General features: G+C 36.1%; 1 protein-coding gene across 2 annotated transcripts in view; it reads left to right on the forward strand.

Annotated features, from left to right (window-relative positions):
* The window catches only part of OXSR1 (oxidative stress responsive kinase 1), a 91,810-nt gene that overhangs the window by 41,766 nt on the left and 26,420 nt on the right, over positions 1-23,624 (forward strand). For both annotated transcript variants that reach the window (XM_061127802.1, XM_061127803.1), the window contains 4 exons: positions 2,515-2,570; positions 11,454-11,563; positions 14,331-14,432; positions 16,879-17,012. In XM_061127802.1, the coding sequence (XP_060983785.1) occupies positions 2,515-2,570; positions 11,454-11,563; positions 14,331-14,432; positions 16,879-17,012 (402 nt within the window). The remainder of the gene's footprint in view (positions 1-2,514; positions 2,571-11,453; positions 11,564-14,330; positions 14,433-16,878; positions 17,013-23,624) is intronic.

The raw sequence follows: 23,624 nt of genomic DNA on the forward strand, positions 1-23,624 counted from the left end.
CCCACATCTTTATTACTCAAAATAGGAACCATTACAATCAACACATTTTTGCCAACAGAAATAAGTTTGTTTATTCCTTTAACATAAAAATCTGTGCTTTGGGATTCCATGGACTCTTGGAAAGCATTTTCTGCCTCCTGCTGGTTGTGGAAGCATTTTCCCTGCAAAAAATTATCAAGATGCTTGAAGAAGTAGTAGTTGGTTGTCGAGAGGTCAGGTGAATATGGCATATAAGGCAAAACTTCGTAGCCCAGTTCGTTCAACTTTTGAGGTGTTGGTTGTGCAGTATGCAATTGGGCATTGTCATGGAGCAGATTGGGCCTACTCTGTTGACCAATGCAGGCTGCAGGCATTGCATTTTTCAGTGCATCTCAAATGGAATCATTTCACCAGGATTCAGAAAGCTGTAGTGCGTCAGACCAGCAGACAGCCACCATGACCTTTTTTTGTTACAGGTTTTGCTTTGGGGAGTAATTTGGAGCTTCTCCTCAGTCCAGCCACTGAGCTGATCAGCTCTGGTTGTTGTATAAGACCCACTTTTTGTCACGTCACAGTCTGATCAAGAAATGGTTCGTTGTTGGGTAGAGTAAGAGAAGACAACAGTTCAAAACGATGATTTTTTTGATTTGCGGTCAGCTCGTAAGGCACCTGCTTATCAAGCTTTTTCACCTTTTCAATTCCTTCAAATGATCAACATCTGTAGAATGGTTGACGTTGAGTTCTTCAGCAACTTCTCATGTAGTTGTAAGAGGATCAGCTTCTGTATTAACACTATATGTTGTAACCTGCTGCAAAAACAGAGGAGGAAGTGACTAAACTGTACGTTGTTTTTTTCCATTAAATTTTAGATGTCATTCAGAAAAAAGAGTTGAAGGTTCATGGTTGGCTTAGTTGAATGGTCTTTGTCACCACAGGAAGGACATATCCTCAGTTCTCTCCTGTTCATTGTGTAGACTTTAAGTTTGTAGGACAAAGTGAGCCAGCCTTTACTGTAAGTCAGCCTCTGGGAAGAAGTCTTATAAATTCCTTGCATTTATAAGCATTACAAAATACTGAGTAACATGATTTCTTTATGCTTCAGTATATATTCAGGAAAAGTGTTATGTACTCTTGGTATGGTGATGCTGCTACATAACATTTGTGAAACTGTTGTTCATTATTTACCAAGGAATGGTTATCTAAGGATTGGGAAAAGAAGATGGGAAGGACAGGGAAGAGATGATGTGTTGTCCTTTCACTGGTTCCTTTTCCTGACAAATAATGGCCTTCTTCCATGACCTAGCCTCACTTTTCTTTCGGTCTAGCTTCAAGTTCTGGCTCTCTTGTGTTTGTCTAATTATATTTATTTTTAATTATGAAATAAATAGGTGAGTCCACTCCCACAGGACAGTCAAACACTGTTCCCCTTGACTCTGGTCCTACTCCTCTCCTTTAAAAAAACTAAATTCATTGCTCTCCTTTTGGTGTGTATGGAAAGATGTGTTCATGCCTGTGTGTGTGTAACTAATGGTGGCATACAAAATGCACTGTCCTATTTGAAGTGTTCACTGGCAGTATGTATTATGTATTAGAGGGCATTTGAAGTCATAACATGTTGATTGACTTTAATAAATTTCATGGATGTAACAGATTTAATTTAACCTTTCTGCTACTGTTGACTTTCTAGATTGTTACCATTTTTGATTTGTTACTTCAGACAGTGCTATAGACAGCCCCCTTGTACATTCTGTGTGCCTTGTAAGAGTTTCTCTAGGTTATCAAAGAAATGGATTACTCATAGGAGTTGAGGAATGTAAATTTTGCAGATTCTGCTGACACATTATTGCATGAGAAAAACATGCTGTAGATTTGAATGGATAGTACAATATCATTTATGTTGGAAGAAAAGCCCAGATATGTTGCAGGAACATATTCTATTAACTAGACTGATAATGGTTGGAAACTTTGTAGAGAATATTAGACCTGAGAACAGTGGTCAAAAGGGATTTTGACCCTTTCAGTGATGTTTAGGTTTTTATAACAGAAATGTATTTATGTATTACTTGAGTTGTTTTAGTTACTAATAAGAATATAGATAAGTTTGAGCAATTTATATTATATCTTTATGCTACAAGCATAGAATAGTCCCAATTATCAGCCACATACTGATCATTTTAAAATTTTGTTCATAAAGTGTAGAAAAATCAGTGTGTTTTAAAAAGTAGATAAGGTGAGAGTGAGGGTCACATTCTTTGGCCCCTGTTATCTCAGTCAAATATTTAATAATCTTGAGTTTTTCCAGATTTACTAGTAAAAGCTATATGTCACTATAGCTTTCTACTTACAGTGTTTGGATTTTAGTACAAGTGACTACAATTTTAAAAATTCTGCTATTGGCCCTAATACTCTTTAGTGCAATTTTGCATTAAAGCATTTAAATATTACCAGTGTTGTGGTGAATATATTGAACTTCTTAAATTGTGTAACTCCAAAGAATAAGTGTTTTTTAATAAGTATTTTTTTTATTCCTTACAGAGATGTGAAAGCTGGCAATATTCTTCTTGGAGAAGATGGCTCGGTACAGATTGCAGGTACTGATTAGTATTTCTTTTTATTTTAGGTTAATGGCTGATAGAACAGCATTACTTATCTTCTATGTTTTCTTAGTCAGCTTTCTCTTCTGTACCCTGGACCATCTCTGGTCACACATACTATGTTGATACATCCCTGCTGACTCAAGGTATCTTCCACTACTCATCCTTCATTTTCAGTCTTAGGCATTTTCTAACCACTACTTATTATGGTTATCTATTCCTAACTCCTGTTAGAGTCATCTTCTGTGGGTTCTTATACAATTCTTTAACTTTGCTCTAAAGGAGAAGTAGTCAAGAAATTTCATTGTGTTTAATAAATGTGCTTTAGGGACGTTATACTTCTCTTCTGGGAGAAATGGGTTATTTGCCAGTTAGGAAGACACATCTGAGAGGTGGAAGTGTACTTTTGGTAGACTCAGAGTTGAAGAGATAAGAGTTAAGAGTCCAAGGCCTTCCAGTGTTGGTATCTTGGTGAAATGCCCCCTCCCCCAGGGTGAGACTCCAGAATGGCTGAACTGCAGGACTGTTGAGCAAGCAGATCATCTGAGAAAATCTCAGCTTGGTCCCACACTGCTGGAACAGTCAGGTGTTTGGCAGGAGGAAGATAACTACCCAAACCTTGAATTATTTCTTCAGCTTTAGAAGAAAATTTAGGCACACATCTTCATGTCCTCAGGTAAGGGAATATTTTAACTAAGCCATATCATGTTCTAACATAAAGAAAAAGATTGATAACTTTAACTCCTGTAAAATTAGCAACTATTGTTCATCAAAAGAAGAAAAGTTTGTCACCATTAATAAGTAAAAAAGCAAAACCACAGAGTAGATAAAATATTTGCACAATGAATAACTTGACAAGGAGCTCAAATTTAGAATATACAAAGAACTAATTAAGGAAAAGTCAAATAACCTCAAATGAAGACATCAAAACATAAATATAGTAAAAGGTGTACAACCTCAACTAGTTAGCAATTAATGCACAATAAAATAACATTGGGAAATCACATTATATTGACTGATGTAGCAAACATATCTGACAGTACTGGTTATCAGTGTGGATGTAAAGCAAGAGAGAATCTCACCTTCTGATAGTGAGAATATAAGCTAGTAGGAACATTTTAGTAAGTTGAAGATAGGCATACCCAGAGACTTTAGCTTCTACATGTGTGGTGTAGAGAAACTCATACCTCAATGTGCCATAGTGCTAATAAGCATTGAAAGTTTGGAACATTACCAAGCCTTTTGTTAGTAGGATGTATAAGTAAATTGTAGTTAATTTATACTTTAGAATACTATATAATGGGCTTCGCTGGTGGCTCAGTAGCAAAGAATCTGCCTGCCAATGCAGGAAACACCAGAGACGTGGGTTCGATCTGATCCCTGGGTTGGGAAGATTCCCTAGAGGAGGAAATGGCAACCCACTCCAATATTCTTGCCAGGAAAATCCCAGGGACAGAGGAGCCTGGAGGGCTACTGTCCATGAGCTCACGAAGAATCGGAATCAACTGAGCACACACGCACTTGAGCTTCGTGCTACATAGTGATGGAAAGGAATAAAACTCCAGCTGTATACAGAAGCATTAAATAAATTATAAAAACACAGGGTGAATGAAGCTGGTCGAAATAGAATATATAGCTTGTGATTCCATTTACATAAGTTCAAAACCCGGCACAATTAATGCTGTATTGGGTAGAGAAGCAAAATCAAATGGTAAGGAACAAAAAAGAAAGAATTCTAAGGAAATGGTAGAGTAGAAAGCACCAAGAATCTTCTCCCCACCTAGACAACAGTTGAATTGGCAGAATCTGTCTAGTGTAACTATTTTGGAATTCTGCATTCCATTGATTGCTTGAAACTTTTAGAACAAGACTTGGAAGGTAAATTGCAGTTAATTTTTGTTGGTTTCAGAGCTGCTGATTTCTTACCCATCAGCCACATGGCAGGCAGCAATGCATATGTTTTTGGAGCAACTTGCACACAACTTGCAGGAACTATGGTGGGCAGAAAGAACCCTGTCCTTTAAATATCCTAGCATCTGCTCTGGTTACTAATTGCAGCTTCTGATCACAGAGATGCAGACAAAGAGACAGGCAGCCATTGTTGTTACAGCTCCTCCTTTCTACATGATTTCCAGGGCACTTGAACAGGCCATTGCGTTTTTTTCCTTCCTTCATTTCTCTCCTCTTCCTCTTTTTGAAGCCAAACCTTAAAGACTAGGACAATAGAAAATAACTACAGGACTTTCCTGTGGGTCCAGTTATTAGGCTTCTGCACTTTCACTGCCAAGGCACTAGATTCCATCCCTCATCAGGGAATTAAGATCCCACAAGCCATGTGATGTGGCCACAAAACCAAAACAAAAACAACATTTGCAGGGAAAATTGAAAAGTGAATGTTTGTTCTCAGGAAAAGGTGCAGAAAAGATCTGAGAAGGCCTTAAGTTTACATTTTAGGCCAATGCTTGACACAGACACAGCCTACAGCAACCCCAAAAAACAAAACAATAACAAAAAACAGTAAATCCCAGGGAAGGGGAACAATCTGATTTCCAGAGTTAGCACATTATTAGATTCAAATGTCCATCTTCAATAACAACAAGAAAAAATCACAAGACATTCAGTGAAACAGGAAAGTATGATCTATTGAAAGGAAACCATCACTGAAAGAGGCTTGATGGCAGATATATTAGACAAAGACTTTAAAACAACCATCTTAAAGATGTTGAGAGAGTTAAAAGATATGGAAAAACTTGAAACAACAATTGTTAATAAAATCTAAATATCAATAAGGAGAGAAGACTTAAAAAGAAACAAGAAAGAAATTCTGGAGCTAAAAAGTACAATAACTTGAATTGTGAAATGAAAAACTTATTAGAAGGATTTAAATGCAGATTTGTTCTAGTTGAAGTAATAATTGATGATCTTGAATATGGAAATTATCAAGTCTAAGGAACAGACTTACGGGTTGCCATTCCCTTCTCCAAGGAACAGAAAGGAAAATGATTGAACAAAGTGAATAGAGCCTGATGGGTCTGTTTGGATATCATTAAGCAGACCAACATCCACATTATGTGAGGCCTCGATGGAGAAGAAAGGGGCAGAGAGAATAACTGAAGAAATAATGGCTGAAAACATCTCAAACTTAATGAAAAACATGAATATAAACGTCTGAGAAGCTCAGTGATCTCCTGCTAAACTGAACTCTGAGAGACTCACAGAGACACATTATAATCAAACCTTAAGAAAGACAAAGAAAAAGAATCGTAAAAACAGCAAGAGACAGGTGACTCATCACATACAAGGTGTCCTAAATAAGGTTGTCAGCAGACTTCGCATCAGAAACTTTGGAGGCCAGAAGGCAAAGGGACAGTGTATTCAAAGTTCTGGAAAAAAGTGGCAACCAAGGATGCTTTTAAAAGTGAGGGAAAAATTAAGACATTTCCAGATAAACAAAAGTTGAGGGAATATATTTCCACTAGACTTGCCCTGCAGGAAATACTCAAGGGAGTTGTGCAAGGTAAAATGAGAGGACCCTAGATAATAACTCCAAGCAGTATGAAGAAATAAAGAACTCAATTAAGGTAAATATGTGGGTATGTTAAAAAAAACTACTATTATTGTAACAGTGGTTTGTAACTGCACTTTTTGTTTTCTACATAATTTAAGAGACTAACACATTACAGAAAACAGTTATTGGTCTAAAACTTGATATTACAATAGCATTGGTTTGTAACACCACATCTTCTTTTCTACATAATTTAAGAGACTAATGCATTTAAAAGAATGATTAGTTTATGTTTTTGAGCACACAGTTTCTGAGGATGTAATTCTGTGATAACAATTTGAAGAGATGAGAATAGTGCTGTAAAGAAAAAAGTTTTTATATGTTATTGAAGTTAAGCTGGTGTAAATGCAAATTAGAGTGTTAAAACATCAGTGTGGTAAGTGTAACCCCCATGGTAACCATAAAGAAAATAGCTATAGAATATAAATTTTTTAAAATGAGGAAAAATTTTAAGCATTTTGCAACAAAAAGTTAAGCACAAAATAAGTAATATAGGAAATGAGGAACAAGTTTTTTTGTTGTTTTGTTTTTCAGTTGCATGTAGCAACTTAACATGCATGCTAAGTTGCTTCTAGTTGTGTCTCTTTGTTACCCTGTGTACGCTAGCCCACGAGGCTTCTCTGTCCATGGGATTCTCCAGGCAAGAATACTGGAGTGGGGACTTCCCTGGTGGTCGAGGGGTTAAGAATCCACCTTCCAATGCAATGGATGTAGGTTCGATCCCTGGTCGGGGAACTAAGATCACATATGCCTTCAGCCCATGTACAGCAACTAGAGGAGCCCAGGAGCAAGTAAGACCCAATACAGACAAATAAACAAATACATTAAATAGAAAAAAGAATACTGGAATGGGTTGCCCTGCCCTCCTCCAGGGCATCTTCCTGAGTCAGGGATTGAACCCATGTCTCTTATGGCTCCTGCATTAGCAGGGCAGTTCTTTAACACCAGCGCCTCCTGGGAAGCACCCAAAAGCTTTAAATCATATGAAAAAAATAGCACAATGATAGAAGTAAGTCCCTCTTTATCAATAATTGCTTTAAATGTAAATAGATTAACTGTCCAATTAAAAGAATGGTTTAAAACATGATCCAACTATATGCTGTCTATAAGCAACTCACTTTAGATCCAAAGATACAAATAGATTAGAAGCAAAAGGATGGGAAAATATATTCTATGCAAATAGTGACCAGAGAGAACAGGGTGGCTACTCTAATATCAGACAAAATAGACTTTATATTTAAAAGGTTGTAAGAGACAAAGAAATACATTATATATTAATAAAAGGTTAAATATATATACTAAGTAGATAAACAGTTACAAACATTCATGCACATATTAACATACCAGCAAAATATATGAAGCAAAAAGTAACAGAACTGAAGGGTACTATAGATAGCTCTGTAACACTAAAAGGAACTGTAGAGAGTTCTATAGTAATAGTTGGAGACTTTAGTACTCCAGTCTTAATAATGGGTAGAACAGACAGAATGTAAGGAAATAGAAGACTTAAACAACACATTGACTAACTAGATCTAACAGGCATATTCAAAGCACTCTACCCATTAAGAACAGCATACACATTCTTCTGAAGTGTCCAAGGGTCATTTTCTAGGATAGACCATTTTTTAGGCCACAGATTAAGTGATAATCATATAAAGTATTTTCTCTTATCACAATGAGGTAAAGCTAGAAACCAACCACAGAAGACTTGAAAATTCACAAATTTGTGGAAACTAAACAAAAATAGATTGACAAATAGATTTTGACAACCGATGGATGAAGGAAGACATCACACAGAAAACTAGAAAATACTTAGAGATGAATGAAAACAAAATCACAACCATACCAGAACTCATGGGACACAGTGAAAGCATTGCTAAGGGGCAAATTTGTAGCTTTAGATGCTTTATTTTAAAAAAAGAAAGCTAGCAAATCAACAACCTAACTTCACAGCTTAAGGAATCAGAAAAGAAGAAACTGAACACTCAGCTAGCAGAAGGAAAGAAATAATAAAATTTAGAGTTGAGAAAAGGATATAGAGAAAGAAGAGCAATAGAAGAAATTGATGAAACCGAAAGTTGAAAAAACTGACATACCTTTAGCTAGGTAAACTAAGAAAAAAACAAAAGAAGACTCAAATTATTAAAATCAGAACCAAAAATGTGGATATTGCTACCAATTCTACCAAAATAAAAAGGATTATAAGATGTATTATGAACAATTCTACTCCAGCAAATTGAATAACCTAGATGGGCAAATTTTTTGAAACATAAAACCTAACAAGATGAAATCATGAATAAATAGAAAATCTTAAATGACCTATATATAGCTTGTAAGGAGATTGAATCAATAATCAAAAATTTTCTGACAGAGAAAAGCCCTGGACTCAGTGGTTTAACTGGTAAATTCTGTCAGACATTTAAAGAAGAACTAATAACAGCCTTCCTCAAAGTTTTCCAAAAATTTGAAAAGGAAGAAACACTTTCTAATTCATTTTATTGAGTCCAAAATTACCCTATTCCCAAAGTCAGGCAGAGATACTAACCCAAGAAAAGAATACTATGGACCAGTATCTATTATAAACATTGATGTAAATATTTCCAGCAAAATACTAGTAGCAAATCAAATTCAGTAGCATGTTAAATGGATGATACACCATGACCAAGTAGGATTTCTTTGGAATGCAAGAGTGGTTCAACATGTGAAAATCAGTGTTACACGTGAGATTACCAGAACAAAGAGAAAAAGAAAACCCACATGATCATCTCAGTGCAGAGCAAACATGTGAGAAAATTTAACACCCTTTCATGGGCTTCCCCTGTAGTCAGCTGGTGAAGAATCTGCCTGCAATGCAGGAGACCCAGGTTTGATTCCTGGGTTGGGAAGATCCCCTGGAGAAGGAAACGGCAACCTGCCCCAGTATTCCTGCCTGAAGAACCCTACGGACAAAGAAGCCTGGCAGGCTACAGTCCATGGGGTCACAAGAGTCAGGCAGGACTCAAACCAGCACCACAACACTCTCTCATGGTAGAAACATGCAACAAAGTAGGAACAGAAGGAAACCTCCTCAGTGTAGTAAAGGCTGCATATGAGAAACCTACCATGAGTATCGTACTCAGTGATGAAAGGCTTGAAAGCGCTTCCTCTGAGTTCAGGACAGGGGAAGAATGTGTTAGTACTGGAAGTTCTAAACTGAACAATTGAGCAAGAAAAATAATAAAAAAGACAATCAGACTGAAAAGAAAGAAGTAAACTTATCTCTGCAGATTCTATGATCTTACATGCAGAAAATCCTAAGCATAACATTACATAAAAAAACAAAAAGCTGCTTGAACTAATAAATGAACTTTGCAAAGCAGGATAAAAAGTCAGCACTTAAAAATCAATTCATTTTCTACCCTAACAATGAACAATCTGAGAAAAATATTACAAGCAATTCTGTATACAAGTAGCATCAAAAATAATTAAAATACCTAGAAGTTAACATAACCAAGAAGGTGAAATACTTGTACAATGAAAACTATAAAACATTGCTGAAAGAAATTAAAGAGGATGTAAATAAATAGAAACACATCCCCCCTGTTCATCGATGAGAAGACTTATCATTGTTTTAAAAAGTTAGTACTACCCAAAGTAATCTACAGATTCAGTGCAATGCCTGTCAAAACCTCAATAACTTTTCTTTTTGGCAGAAATAGAAAAAAAATCCTAAAATGTATATGTAAGCTTAAGGAACCTCAAGTAGCCAAAACAGTCTTTAAAAAGTGAACAAAGTAGGAGGATTCACACTTCCTGATTTCAAAACTTATTGCAAAGCAGTAGTAATAGAAACAGTATGTTGTTGGTATAAAAATTGGCATAAAGACCAGTGGAATAGAATAGAAAGCCCAAAAATAAACCCTCGTATAATATGATCAAATGATTTTTAACAGGGGTGTCAAGACCATTCAGTGGGGAAAGGAGTCTTTTCAATAGATGGTTCTGGGAAAACTGAATATCCAAATGCAAAAGAGTGAATTTGGACCCTTATCTAACATAATATTCAAAAATTAACTGAAAATGGACTCTAATATAAAGACCTAAAACAATAAAACTCTAGAAGAAAACAGGGCACATGTTTCATGACATTGGATTTGGTAGTGATTTTTAGATATGACTCCAAAGGCGTAGGCAACAGAAGACAAAACAATAGATTGAATTTCATGAAAATTTTAAAAATTTGTGCACTTAAAGACATTATCCACAGATGAAAAAGGCAACCCATAGAATTGGAGAAAATATTTGCAAATCATGCATCTGACAAGAGACTTATAATATCCAGAATATACAGAGAACTCCTCGAATTCAACAGCAACAACAAAATCAATTTTAAAATTGATTTGAATAGAGATTTCTCCAAAGAAGATATGCAAATGTTCAGAAAACACATGAAAAGATGCTCAGTATCACTAATCATCAGGGAAAAAATACAAGTCAAAACTAGAAGGAGATAATAACATACCCATTAGGGTGGCTGTTATCAAAAAAATACAAAATAGCAAGGATGTGGAAAAATCAGAATCCTTGTTCACTATTTGTAGGGACATAAAATGGTAGAGTTCTTGTGGAAAACAGTATGGCAATTCCTTAAATCAGTTAAAAATAAAAATTCTGTATGACCCAGCAATTCCACTTCTGAATATATAACCCCAAAGAACCTAAAGCAGGAATTGAAACAGCTATCTGTACACGCATTTTCATAGCAGCATTACTTACAATGGCTAAAATATGGAAGCAATTTAAGTGTCCATCAGTGGATGAATGTATACACAAAATGTGGTATGTCCATACAATAAAATATTATTCAGCCTCCAAAGGAAGGAAATTCTGACACATGCTATAACATGAATGAACCTTGAAGATCTTGTGATAAGTGAAATAACTCCATTATAAAAAGATAATTATGTATGGTTCCACTAATATGAAATGCTTAGAGTAGTCAAAATTATAGAGACAGAAAGTAGAATGGTTGTTGCCAGGGTCTGAGGAAAAGGGACAATGAGAGTTATTGTTTAATGGATATAGAGTTTTAGTTTGGGAAGATGAAAAGAATGGATTGGAGCAAGGAGGAAAATCTGAGGAGATGATGTGTGGAGGTGGAGAGGAATAGAATGAGGAACCCATTAAGCCATGTGTTAATTTAGTCAAGAAGTTCGGCAGAAAAACGAGAAAAGGTCATACTATGTATGTAGGACCATAACTACATTATATTACTTTCCTATGTATTTATGTTAGTTACTGTACTTTTAATCCCTTGTGGTTATATTCTGTTTTAGACTTTGGAGTTAGTGCTTTTTTAGCAACTGGTGGTGACATTACTCGAAATAAAGTGAGAAAAACCTTTGTTGGAACCCCTTGCTGGATGGCGCCTGAAGTTATGGAACAGGTACTGGGTCTTTTGTCTTTTTACAGTGATTTGGGTTTTTTTTACAAAATTAAAAAAACTGAGTAGTGTTTGTTTTCGAGTGGTCTGCTAGCTTACCTTTGGGAAACATGCCTCTGATCCTTGTCGAAGACTTGGCATCATGCTTAAAAATAAACAAACCCCAAACTCTAGAACTTAGCAAAGGACATGTTAATCTCAAGATTTATACAAAGGCAACCTAAGGAATAGTATTATTAAGACTGATTTAATGGTAATATCCTTAGTACAAGTTAAATGACCGGATCTTTTTACACGTGGCTCTTGAAGGACTAGTTTTCCCCACATCCCTATTTCCTGGTTGTGTCAAACAGACTACAGTTTATGTCACTCATCCCATCACCTTATGGAAGGAAACTCTGCTAATTCTAGAATCCAGTGCTCATATTTTGCTCCTTGTTTTATTCTCTTTGTGGCATTTGAAGCTGTTCCTTTCCCCCTTTGCTCACATCTTTTTTTTTTTTTTAATTGGAGGCTAATTGCTTTACAATATTGTTGTGGTTTTTGCTATACATTGACATGAATCAGCCGTGGGTGTACATGTGTTCCCCATCCTGAACCCCCCTCCCACCTCCCTCCCCGTCCCATCCCTCTGGGTCGTCCCAGTGCACCAGCCCTGAGCACCCTGCCTCATGCATTGAACCTGGACTGAACCTGAATCTGTTTCACATATGGTAATATACATGTTACAATGCTATTCTCTCAAATCATCCCACCCTTGCCTTCTCCCACAGAGTCCAAAAGACTGTTCTTTATATCTGTGTCTCTTTTGCTGTCTCACATATAAGGTCATCGTTAGCATCTTTCTAAATTCCATATATATGCGTTAGTATGCCATATTGGTGTTTTTCTTTCTGACTTAGTTTACTCTGTATAATAGGCTCCAGTTTCATCCACCTCATTAGAACTGATTGAAATGTATTCTTTTTAATGGCTGAGTAATATTCCATTGTGTATATGTACCACAGCTTTCTTATCCATTCGTCTGCCAAAGGACATCTAGGTTGCTTCCATGTCCTGGCTATTATAAACAGTGCTGCAATGAACATTGGGGTATGCGGGTCTCTTTGAATTCTGGTTTCCTCGGTGTTTATGCTCAGCATTGGGATTGCTGGGTCATATGGCAGATCTATGTCCAGTTTTTTAAGGAATCTCCACTGTTTAAGCCACCATTCTCCATAGTGGCTGTAGTAGTTTGCATTCCCACCAACAGTGTAAGAGGGTTCCCTTTTCTCCGCACCCTCTCTGGCATTTATTGTTTGTAGACTTTTTGATAGCAGCCATTCTGACTGGCATGCCCTTTACTCACATCTTTAGCTTCCTCATTCTCCTACTTATTAGACCATTTCCCTGACTTCTCCCTGGCTTTCCTTCTACTGCTAAGCAACACTGCTTCCCAGCACATCATCTCTGACTCTTCTCTGACTACACATACTTGCTGTTTCTGTCTCTACTTCCTACCTGTTCATTGTTCATTATTTATGAATTATATCCAGTCGAGTCTTGTTTTTTAAGCTATTGGGTAGGGATTCCAACTCCCTGTAGATGTTTTACATTAATGTCTTATGTCAAACTCTGTATGTAGAACTGAATCTACTTTTCACTCTGTTAAAATGCCTGTATTGACCCTAGTGTGGGTCAGGACTTCCCACACTAGGGTTATGGAGATGACTGAACATGCAGGTACCTGACACCGGGTACCTGATGAGCTTGGCCGCAATTTATTATTTGCTTGTACATGTATCTGGAGGCAGAGGACACTGCATGCCTTATGGGTTTGCACTTAGGAAGGGAATGAACAGTTGCTCCAGGAGACAGGCTTTGTAGTATCAAGAAAGCGATGTGCCCTTTGGTTTCCTTGTGAAGGTGTGATTGGCTTGTTTTCTGAGGGCTGGCAGGGAGCAGAAAGCTACTACTCAGGAATAAACAGGAACTGCACCTGATAATCTGATAAGCAGGGCTTGGGGCCTAGGGCACATTCTCCTTGGGAGGACAGTGGGGTAAGAAACTTTCACTTAGGTCATTGCAGGTCCTTCTATATACCCCATGTTGAGGCAGTATGTAATATGGAGCTTTAATTTTAGATTTCAAACCACACACTCCCAAATCCTGTTTCTCCTCCTATATTGCTTAGGATAGAGAATTAAAATATTTAATTTTATAACATGCTGGTGACAGTATAAAGCAGAGAAATTTGAGAACATATTCACACTAGCAACTTTAAAAATATTCTTACCCTTGTCATTTTTTTCACCCCAAAAATTAAGGTGATAAAATAATATTGTAACATAGGAAATTTGGAAAACAAAAGACTGCCAAACTTTTATTTTTGTTTTAGGTCTTTCTATTTTTTTCTTTAATAGATTGTATACCTGTTTGTAATAGTATCAAAACTTCTGAAGAATTTAATAATCTTCTTTCTTAAGTGCTTTCTCATATTATATCATAAAGTGGTTTTCCATATTTTCATATAGGATTCATTAATATTGCTTTTAGTTGAGTGTATGATGTTTCTCTAAGTGAATATATAGTACTTAAACATTTCCCTGTTGATGCTAGACATTCATTCAGTTTTTTCTTTTTTCCTCTTACCAAGTAAATTTAGCTTTTGCCTACTTTAGATTATATTTTATCAGCTTAAAGTCTGTGGTTCTTGATACATATTAGAAGCTATCTTGAAAGTGCTCCTGGGTGGTAAAAGTAATCTTGTACATCTCTCTGTTCTGTACAGGTTCGTGGTTATGATTTCAAAGCTGACATCTGGAGTTTTGGGATCACAGCCATTGAACTGGCCACAGGGGCAGCTCCTTATCATAAGTATCCGCCAATGAAGGTAAGGCTTATATTCACAATACTATCCCAGCTCATGTCTCAGTTCTCTTTCAGAGGGTTACCTCATTTGACATTCTTTTTTAAGAATTATGTAGATTTATTAGTATATGAACAAGTATTTTTATATTAAAAAGCACTATATGAATGTAAGAGTTTATAAAAATAGTAATTGTTCTCATTTACACTAACTCAGCCATTCATATTAGCATTTTGTCCTCCATTTGCCTGTAAATACACATATCTGGAGCTCTTGTGTTTGTGGGATCATTGGACATTCTTATCCATCGTATTCTGCCCTGCATTCCTTCTAACTTCTTTAGCAGTTAGAATCTCTTTTAGATATTTGGTATGTTGTACTGGGTAGCTTTACATTGTAGCTGACCTTCTTATTTGATGACCCACCATCTCCTGACTATGTAGCTAGTTTGATGTTCCCATCTGATCTGTCTCATTTTAGTGTGTGTTCCCCCACAGTCACCTGTGTAGAGCAGCCTCAGTGGGGATGATGATCATTTCTACCTGTTAAGGTTGTTGGAAGAGTTCCATGTTAACAGTAATTATTGCTGACATTCATTGAGCACTCATCTGTGTCAGCCACTGTTTTTAAGTGCTTTTTATATGTTAGATCCATGCAGATTGTTCATGTGCCATACATATGTATTGTTTTCTTTGTTATTGAATAGAAGTTTGCTTTGTGGTAAGACTTTAAGCATCTTTTATTTAAAGACCTGTTACATCCTGAAGAAGTGTGTGTGTGCGTGTGGGCTCAGTTGCTCAGTCGTGTCCGACTCTTTATGATCCTATGGACTGTAGCACACCAGGCTCCTCTGTCTGTAGGATCATCCAGGCAAGAATACTGGAGCGGGTTGCCATTTCCTACTCCAGGGAATCTTTCCGACCCAGGTATCAAACCTGTGTCTCTCGTGTCTCCTTCATTGGCAGATTCTCTACCACTAATGCCACCTGGGAAGCCCCCACCCTGAGGGAATAGTTACCCGAAATGTAGTTATTAATCCTAATGTCGCCAACATTAGTAATAAATGAGTTTTTTGTGTTTCAAGATGGTCCTGCCAGTACTGTTGGCAACCGTTTTCATCTGTATGACCCCTAAGTGAGAATATGCACATGAATTCTGTCTATTTGTAGCTCTAGCCGTTGTTTTTAGTTTTGCTTGCCCGCTTTACAAAATGCCTTATGATTGTTTAAAATGGTGAGCACCATTGTGAATTTTTGTTGTAGTGATATTCATGTATTTATGTTCTTGGAGCACTTTAGAACCTTTAAAATGTTACTCTGTCCCCTTAAAGCACTAAGAACGTAGAGAGAGACAAAATCAGTAAGGATAATATGAAAAACCTCTCTATATGTCCATATTCAAAATGTGTGTATATATTTTTTAACCTATATGTTTGATGGGTGAAAGGTTAGTGATACTTTAAGGCCTTGGTTTTTTCCTAAAGGTCAAGACTGCTAGGTGTAAATGAATATTCAGAAGGTTTTGAAAAGGATTACTCTTTATAACTGTAAGGTGGGAGGCTATTTTGAGGCCCAAGAAATGGCTTATTTTTGAAAGGAGGTCAGAGAGAAAGATGAGGTTTACTTTATATTATTGTAGGCAGTGACTCCTAAAGTTGTAGCCAGACATACACATGTTAACCTATTTGCTCAAAATGAGAAATACTTGCAACCTTAGTAATTCCCTTGTAGTAAATAGAAATTAAATCTGAATGGCAAATAACAATTCTGACTATAACCTTTTAATTTTGGTTTTGACTTTGTGCTTAGAAAAATGGGTTATGCTTTTATTGAAAAGTCAAACAGTATAGAAAATCACCCCAAATTGCCTCATATTAATAGAACCTTTGTTACTTACGTCTCAGTGTGTTGCCATGTAAGTCAAAGAAAGAAGAGATTCAGGATGGACAGTTGCTGCAGGGAAGGTTGGAAGGATGCAAACTAAAAAGGTTATAGCTTTGTTAACTAGTACATCATCAGTGATTGCTGTGATCTAAGCTTTTGAGGAGTTCTGGGAAGAGAAGGCCAGGTTACAAGGGGTCAAGTTGAAATAGAGCTATGAATAGGTAAAGTTAGCAAGGTCACACTCTTTAATTTTGCCATGGTTTTGGTTTTTTTTTTTTTTAAGTTTGCTGGTGTAAGAATTGGACAGAAGACATGAAGGAAAGATTTCAACTAAAGTACATACAATACAGTGCTGATACAGTTGAGCCTTTGCAGGCACATTGCCTGGGAAACCAACTGTCTATAGGATATTATTTATCTGGAAAACAGCTAAATAGCTCTAGTTTCCAAACAACTGATCTAGATGTGAACTTTCAGATAATAAAATCTGCTCAGATGTTTGGAGGTTGTCTGTATTGAAAAATTGTGGCCACAATATTTGATTACTGAATCTTCAGAAGTTTACATTATGTTGAAAATTCTCACAGGTTTTAATGCTGACACTGCAAAATGATCCTCCTTCCTTGGAAACTGGTGTTCAAGATAAAGAAATGCTGAAAAAATATGGAAAATCATTTAGAAAAATGATTTCATTGTGCCTTCAAAAAGATCCAGAAAAAAGGTAAAATATGAGATAAAACTTATCCTCTTCATACAATATATAAACCACTGGGAAAGGCTAAGAATCACATGCATAGATACATACATGTGCAGAGAATTCAAAAGAACTAAACTTAAACATTAGAAAAAATATACACTGACCATTATACTAAATTGAAAATGAGTGAATTATATATTTTCTCCCTTCTTTTTAGTATACAGTGCACCCTAAATAGTTAAGCTATTTCTTGGTTAATTTCTTAGAGTTATAAATGTATTTGTTAATGAGCTGCAAAGTTAGTGGGAGGGCTTATTTTTAATTTGCATTTAAGAGTTATAAGTAAACCAGTATCTTAATGCTCTTTATGATTTTATTAACAGGAAAATAGCAAATACTATATTTAATGTCAAATAGTCATACTTTCTTCCTTATTGGAAAGGTATTTTAGTTAAGCAGAGCAAAAAATCAAATAGCTTATTGTTTACACTAGAAAGATTGAATGGCAGGTGAGTTAAAGAAACGTGATTATCTAATGTGTGTATCTGTGAATTTTTTTTTTTTATATTTAAAACTTTATTCAGAATAATCTTGCTTTCAGTCATCTTTCATATTTCAGTCACTTTGGTATCTAGAACAGTACAATAAAAATACAGTGCTATCCACTTGCACAATTTAAAATTTTCTCATAGCTACATTTAAAAAAGTAAAAATAGGTGAAACTAATTTTAATAATATATTTTATTTAACCCAGTGTATCCAAAATATCTTTTCAACAGTCGACAAAAACATTACTAAGATTTCTTCATTCTTTTTTTTTCCATTCTAAGTCTTCAAAAATGGCACAGACATTTTATACTCTCTCCAGTTTGGGAATCCATTGCTGTCCTTTGGGAATCCTTTGCTGTGCTAAACTTCTATATCTCCTCTTAAGAGTTCTTTGTCTTATAAGGTTAAATGTAATTGTCTAATCTGATACTATTGCCAAAAAAATCTGAAACAAGCCAAAAGCTTTTTAGAAATAGGAGCTTTCATCTCTTCTTAGCCTTTTGGCTAAGATCAAGTGAATTAAGAGCTTTCATTTACTACTGCTATGCTGCAATGCATCCCCAGTAGCTACTGTGCCTTGAGATATTAAGTAGTGATGGTATGGAACTATTGTGATGAGCAAGGTATTTAAAATTATTTTTCTTTTTTTATATTGTTCTTTAAAAATCTCTATTTTTATATATGAATTATAAACTGTAAATACATTTTAAATGCAGGTTCAAAAAGAAAGGGGTATATGTTCAAAAATATTTGATGATGTCCAAATATTTCAATTCTTTTTTTTTTTTTTTTTTTTATTAGTTGGAGGCTAATTACTTCACAACATTTCAGTGGGTTTTGTCATACATTGATATGAATCAGCCATAGAGTTACACGCATTCCCCATCCCGATCCCCCCTCCCACCTCCCTCTCCACCCGATTCCTCTGGGTCTTCCCAGTGCACCAGGCCCGAGCACTTGTCTCATGCATCCCACCTGGGCTGGTGATCTGTTTCACCATAGATAATATACATGCTGTTCTTTCGAAACATCCCACCCTCACCTTCTCCCACAGAGTTCAAAAGTCTGTTCTTTACTTCTGTGTCTCTTTTTCTGTTTTGCATATAGGGTTATCATTACCATCTTTCTAAATTCCATATATATGTGTTAGTATGCTGTAATGTTCTTTATCTTTCTGGCTTACTTCACTCTGTATAATGGGCTCCAGTTTCATCCATCTCATTAGAACTGATTCAAATGAATTCTTTTTAACAGCTGAGTAATATTCCATGGTGTATATGTACCAGAGCTTCCTTATCCATTCATCTGCTGATGGGCATCTAGGTTGCTTCCATGTCCTGGCTATTATAAACAGCGCTGCGATGAACATTGGGGTGCACGTGTCTCTTTCAGATCTGGTTTCCTCAGTGTGTATGCCCAGAAGTGGGATTGCTGGGTCATATGGCAGTTCTATTTCCAGTTTTTTAAGAAATCTCCACACTGTTTTCCATAGTGGCTGTACTAGTTTGCATTCCCACCAACAGTGTAAGAGGGTTCCCTTTTCTCCACACCCTCTCCAGCATTTATTGCTTGTAGACTTTTGGATAGCAGCCATCCTGACTGGCGTGTAATGTGGTTTTGATTTGCATTTCTCTAATAATGAGTGATGTTGAGCATCTTTTCATGTGTTTGTTAGCCATCTGTATGTCTTCTTTGGAGAAATGTCTGTTTAGTTCTTTGGCCCATTTTTTGATTGGGTCATTTATTTTTCTGGAATTGAGCTTCAGGAGTTGCTTGTATATTTTTGAGATTAATCTTTTGTCTGTTTCTTCATTTGCTATTATTTTCTCCCAATCTGAGGGCTGTCTTTTCACCTTACTTATAGTTTCCTTTGTTGTGCAAAAGCTTTTAAGTTTCATTAGGTCCCATTTGTTTAGTTTTGCTTTTATTTCCAATATTCTGGGAGGTGGGTCATAGAGGATCCTGCTGTGCTTTATGTCGGAGAGTATTTTGCCTATGTTCTCCTCTAGGAGTTTTATAGTTTCTGGTCTTACATTTAGATCTTTAATCCATTTTGAGTTTATTTTTGTGTATGGTGTTAGAAAGTGTTGTAGTTTCATTCTTTTACAAGTGGTTGACCAGTTTTCCCAGCACCACTTGTTAAAGAGGTTGTCTTTTTTCCATTGTATATCCTTGCCTCCTTTGTCAAAGATAAGGTGTCCATAGGTTCGTGGATTCATCTCTGGGCTTTCTGTTCTGTTCCATTGATCTATATTTCTGTCTTTGTGCCAGTACCATACTGTCTTGATGACTGTGGCTTTGTAGTAGAGTCTGAAGTCAGGCAGGTTGATTCCTCCAGTTCCATTCTTCTTTCTCAAGATTACTTTGGCTATTCGAGGTTTTTTGTATTTCCATACAAATTGTGAAATTATTTGTTCTAGCTCTGTGAAAAATACCGTTGGTAGCTTGATAGGGATTGCATTGAATCTATAGACTGCTTTGGGTAGAATAGCCATTTTGACAATATTGATTCTTCCAATCCATGAACAGGGTATGTTTCTCCATCTGTTTGTGTCCTCTTTGATTTCTTTCATCAGTGTTTTATAGTTTTCTATGTATAGGTCTTTTGTTTCTTTAGGTAGATATACTCCTAAGTATTTTATTCTTTTTGTTGCAATGGTGAATGGTATTGTTTCCTTAATTTCTCTGTCTGTTTTTTCATTGTTAGTATATAGGAATGCAAGAGATTTCTGTGTGTTAATTTTATATCCTGCAACTTTACAATATTCATTGATTAGCTCTAGTAATTTTCTGGTAGAGTCTTTAGGGTTTTCTATGTAGAGGATCATGTCATCTGCAAACAGCGAGAGTTTCACTTCTTCTTTTCCTATCTGGATTCCTTTTACTTCTTTTTCTGCTCTGATTGCTGTGGCCAGAACTTCCAACACTATGTTGAATAGTAGTGGTGAGAGTGGGCACCCTTGTCTTGTTCCTGATTTCAGGGGAAATGCCTTCAATTTTTCACCATTGAGGGTGATGCTTGCTGTGGGTTTGTCATATATAGCTTTTATTATGTTGAGGTATGTTCTTTCTATTCCTGCTTTCTGGAGAGTTTTAATCATAAATGAGTGTTGAATTTTGTCAAAGGCTTTCTCTGCATCTATTGAGATAATCATATGGTTTTTATCTTTCAATTTGTTAATGTGGTGTATTACATTGATTGATTTGCGGATATTAAAGAATCCTTGCATTCCTGGGATAAAGCCCACTTGGTCATGGTGTATGATTTTTTTAATATGTTGTTGGATTCTGTTTGCTAGAATTTTGTTAAGAATTTTTGCATCTATGTTCATCAGTGATATTGGCCTGTAGTTTTCTTTTTTTGTGGCATCTTTGTCTGGTTTGGAATTAGGGTGATGGTGGCCTCATAGAATGAGTTTGGAAGTTTACCTTCATCTGCAATTTTCTGGAAGAGTTTGAGTAAGATAGGTGTTAGCTCTTCTCTAAATTTTTGGTAGAATTCAGCTGTGAAGCCATCTGGTCCTGGGCTTTCGTTTGCTGGAAGATTTTTGATTACAGTTTCAATTTCCTTGCTTGTGATGGGTCTGTTAAGATCTTCTGTTTCTCCCTGTTCAGTTTTGGAAAGTTATACTTTTCTAAGAATTTGTGCATTTCTTCCAAGTTGTCCATTTTATTGGCATAGAGCTGCTGGTAGTAGTCTCTTATGATCCTTTGTATTTCAGTGTTGTCTGTTGTGATCTCTCCATTTTCATTTCTAATTTTGTTAATTTGGTTCTTCTCTCTTTGTTTCTTAATGAGTCTTGCTAATGGTTTGTCAATTTTGTTTATTTTTTCAAAAAACCAGCTTTTAGCTTTGTTGATTTTTGCTATGGTCTCTTTAGTTTCTTTTGCATTTATTTCTGCCCTGATTTTTAAGATTTCTTTCCTTCTGCTAACCCTGGGGTTCTTCATTTCTTCCTTCTCTAATTGCTTTAGGTGTAGAGTTAGGTTATTTATTTGGCTTTTTTTCTTGTTTCTTGATGTAAGCCTGTAATGCTATGAACCTTCCCCTTAGCACTGCTTTTACAGTGTCCCATAGGTTTTGGGTTGTTGTGTTTTCATTTTCATTCATTTCTATACATATTTTGATTTCTTTTTTGATTTCTTCTATGATTTGTTGGTTATTCAGAAGCGTGTTATTTAGCCTCCATATGTTTGAATTTTTAACAATTTTTTCCCTGTAATTGAGATCTAATCTTACTGCACTGTGGTCAGAAAAGATGACTGGAATGATTTCAATTTTTTTGAATTTTCCAAGACCAGATTTATGGCCCAGGATGTGATCTATTCTGGAGAAGGTTCCGTGTGCACTTGAGAAAAAGGTGAAGTTGATTGTTTTGGGATGAAATGTCCTATAGATATCAATTAGGTCTAGCTGGTCCATTGTGTCATTTAAGGTTTGTGTTTCCTTGTTAATTTTCTGTTTAGTTGATCTATCCATAGTTGTGAGTCGGGTATTAAAGTCTCCCACTATTATTGTGTTACTATTAATTTCCTCTTTCATACTCGTTAGCGTTTGCCGTACATATTGCGGTGCTCCTATGTTGGGTGCATATATATTTATAATTGTTATAGCTTCTTGGATTGATCCTTTGATCATTATGTAGTGACCTTCTTTGTCTCTTTTCACATCCTTTATTTGAAAGTCTATTTTATCTGATATGAGTATTGCGACTCCTGCTTTCTTTTGGTCTCCATTTGTGTGAAATATTTTTTCCCAGCCCTTCACTTTTAGCCTGTATGTGTCTCTTGTTTTGAGGTGGGTCTCTTGTAGACAGCATATATAGGGGTCTTGTTTTGGTATCCATTCAGCCAGTCTTTGTCTTTTGGTTGGGGCATTCAACCCATTTACATTTAAGGTAATTATTGATAGGTGTGGTCCTGTTGGCATTTACTTTGTTGTTTTGGGTTCACGTTTATACAACCTTTCTGCATTTCCTGTCTAGAGAAGATCCTTTAGCATTTGTTGAAGAGCTGGTTTGGTGGTGCTGAGTTCTCTCAGCTTTTGCTTATCTGTAAAGCTTTTGAATTCTCCTTCATATCTGAATGAGATCCTTTCTGGGTACAGTAATCTAGGTTGTAGGTTATTCTCTTTCATTACTTTCAGTATGTCCTGCCATTCCCTTCTGGCCTGGAGGGTTTCTATTGATAGATCAGCTGTTATCCTTATGGGAATCCCTTTGTGTGTTATTTGTTGTTTTTCCCTTGCTGCTTTTAGTATTTGTTCTTTGTGTTTGATCTTTGTTAATTTGATTAATATGTGTCTTGGGGTGTTTTGCCTTGGGTTGATCCTGTTTGGGACTCTCTGGGTTTCTTGGACTTGGGTGGCTATTTCCTTCCCCATTTTAGGGAAGTTTTCAGCTATTATCTCCTCGAGTATTTTCTCATGGCCTTTCTTTTGGTCTTCTTCTTCTGGGACTCCTATGATTCGAATGTTGGGGCGTTTCACATTGTCCCAGAGGTCCCTGAGGTTGTCCTCATTTCTTTTGATCCTTTTTTCTTTTTTCCTCTCTGCTTCATTTATTTCCACCATCTTATCTTCTACCTCACTTATCCTATCTTCTGTCTCTGTTATTCTACTCTTGGTTCCCTCCAGAGTGTTTTAGATCTCATTCATTGCATTATTCATTTTTAATTGACTCTTTTTTATTTCTTCTAGGTCTTTATTAAACATTTCTTGTATCTTTTCAATCTTTGTCTCCAGGCTATTTATCTGTAACTCCATTTTGTTTTCAAGATTTTGGATCATTTTTATTATCATTATTCTAAATTCTTTTTCAGGTAGATTCCCTATCTCCTCCTCTTTTGTTTGACTTGGTGGGCATTTTTCATATTCCTTTACCTGTTGGGTATTTCTTTGCCTTTTCATCTTGTTTAGATTGCTGTGTCTGGAATAGGGCTTCTCTCTCTCTCTTTTTTTTTTTTAAGGTTATAGTGTATTGAAAATGAAAATTAAGGAGTAGTAGAGGAGTACTAGAGGACTTTAAAAGAAATAAGAGAAAAAGAAAAATAGAAAATGGAAGAGAAAAAGAAAAAAGAAAGAAAAAT

The sequence above is a fragment of the Dama dama genome, chromosome 24 (assembly GCF_033118175.1).
Source record: "Dama dama isolate Ldn47 chromosome 24, ASM3311817v1, whole genome shotgun sequence".
Classification (NCBI taxonomy): Eukaryota; Metazoa; Chordata; class Mammalia; order Artiodactyla; family Cervidae; genus Dama; species Dama dama.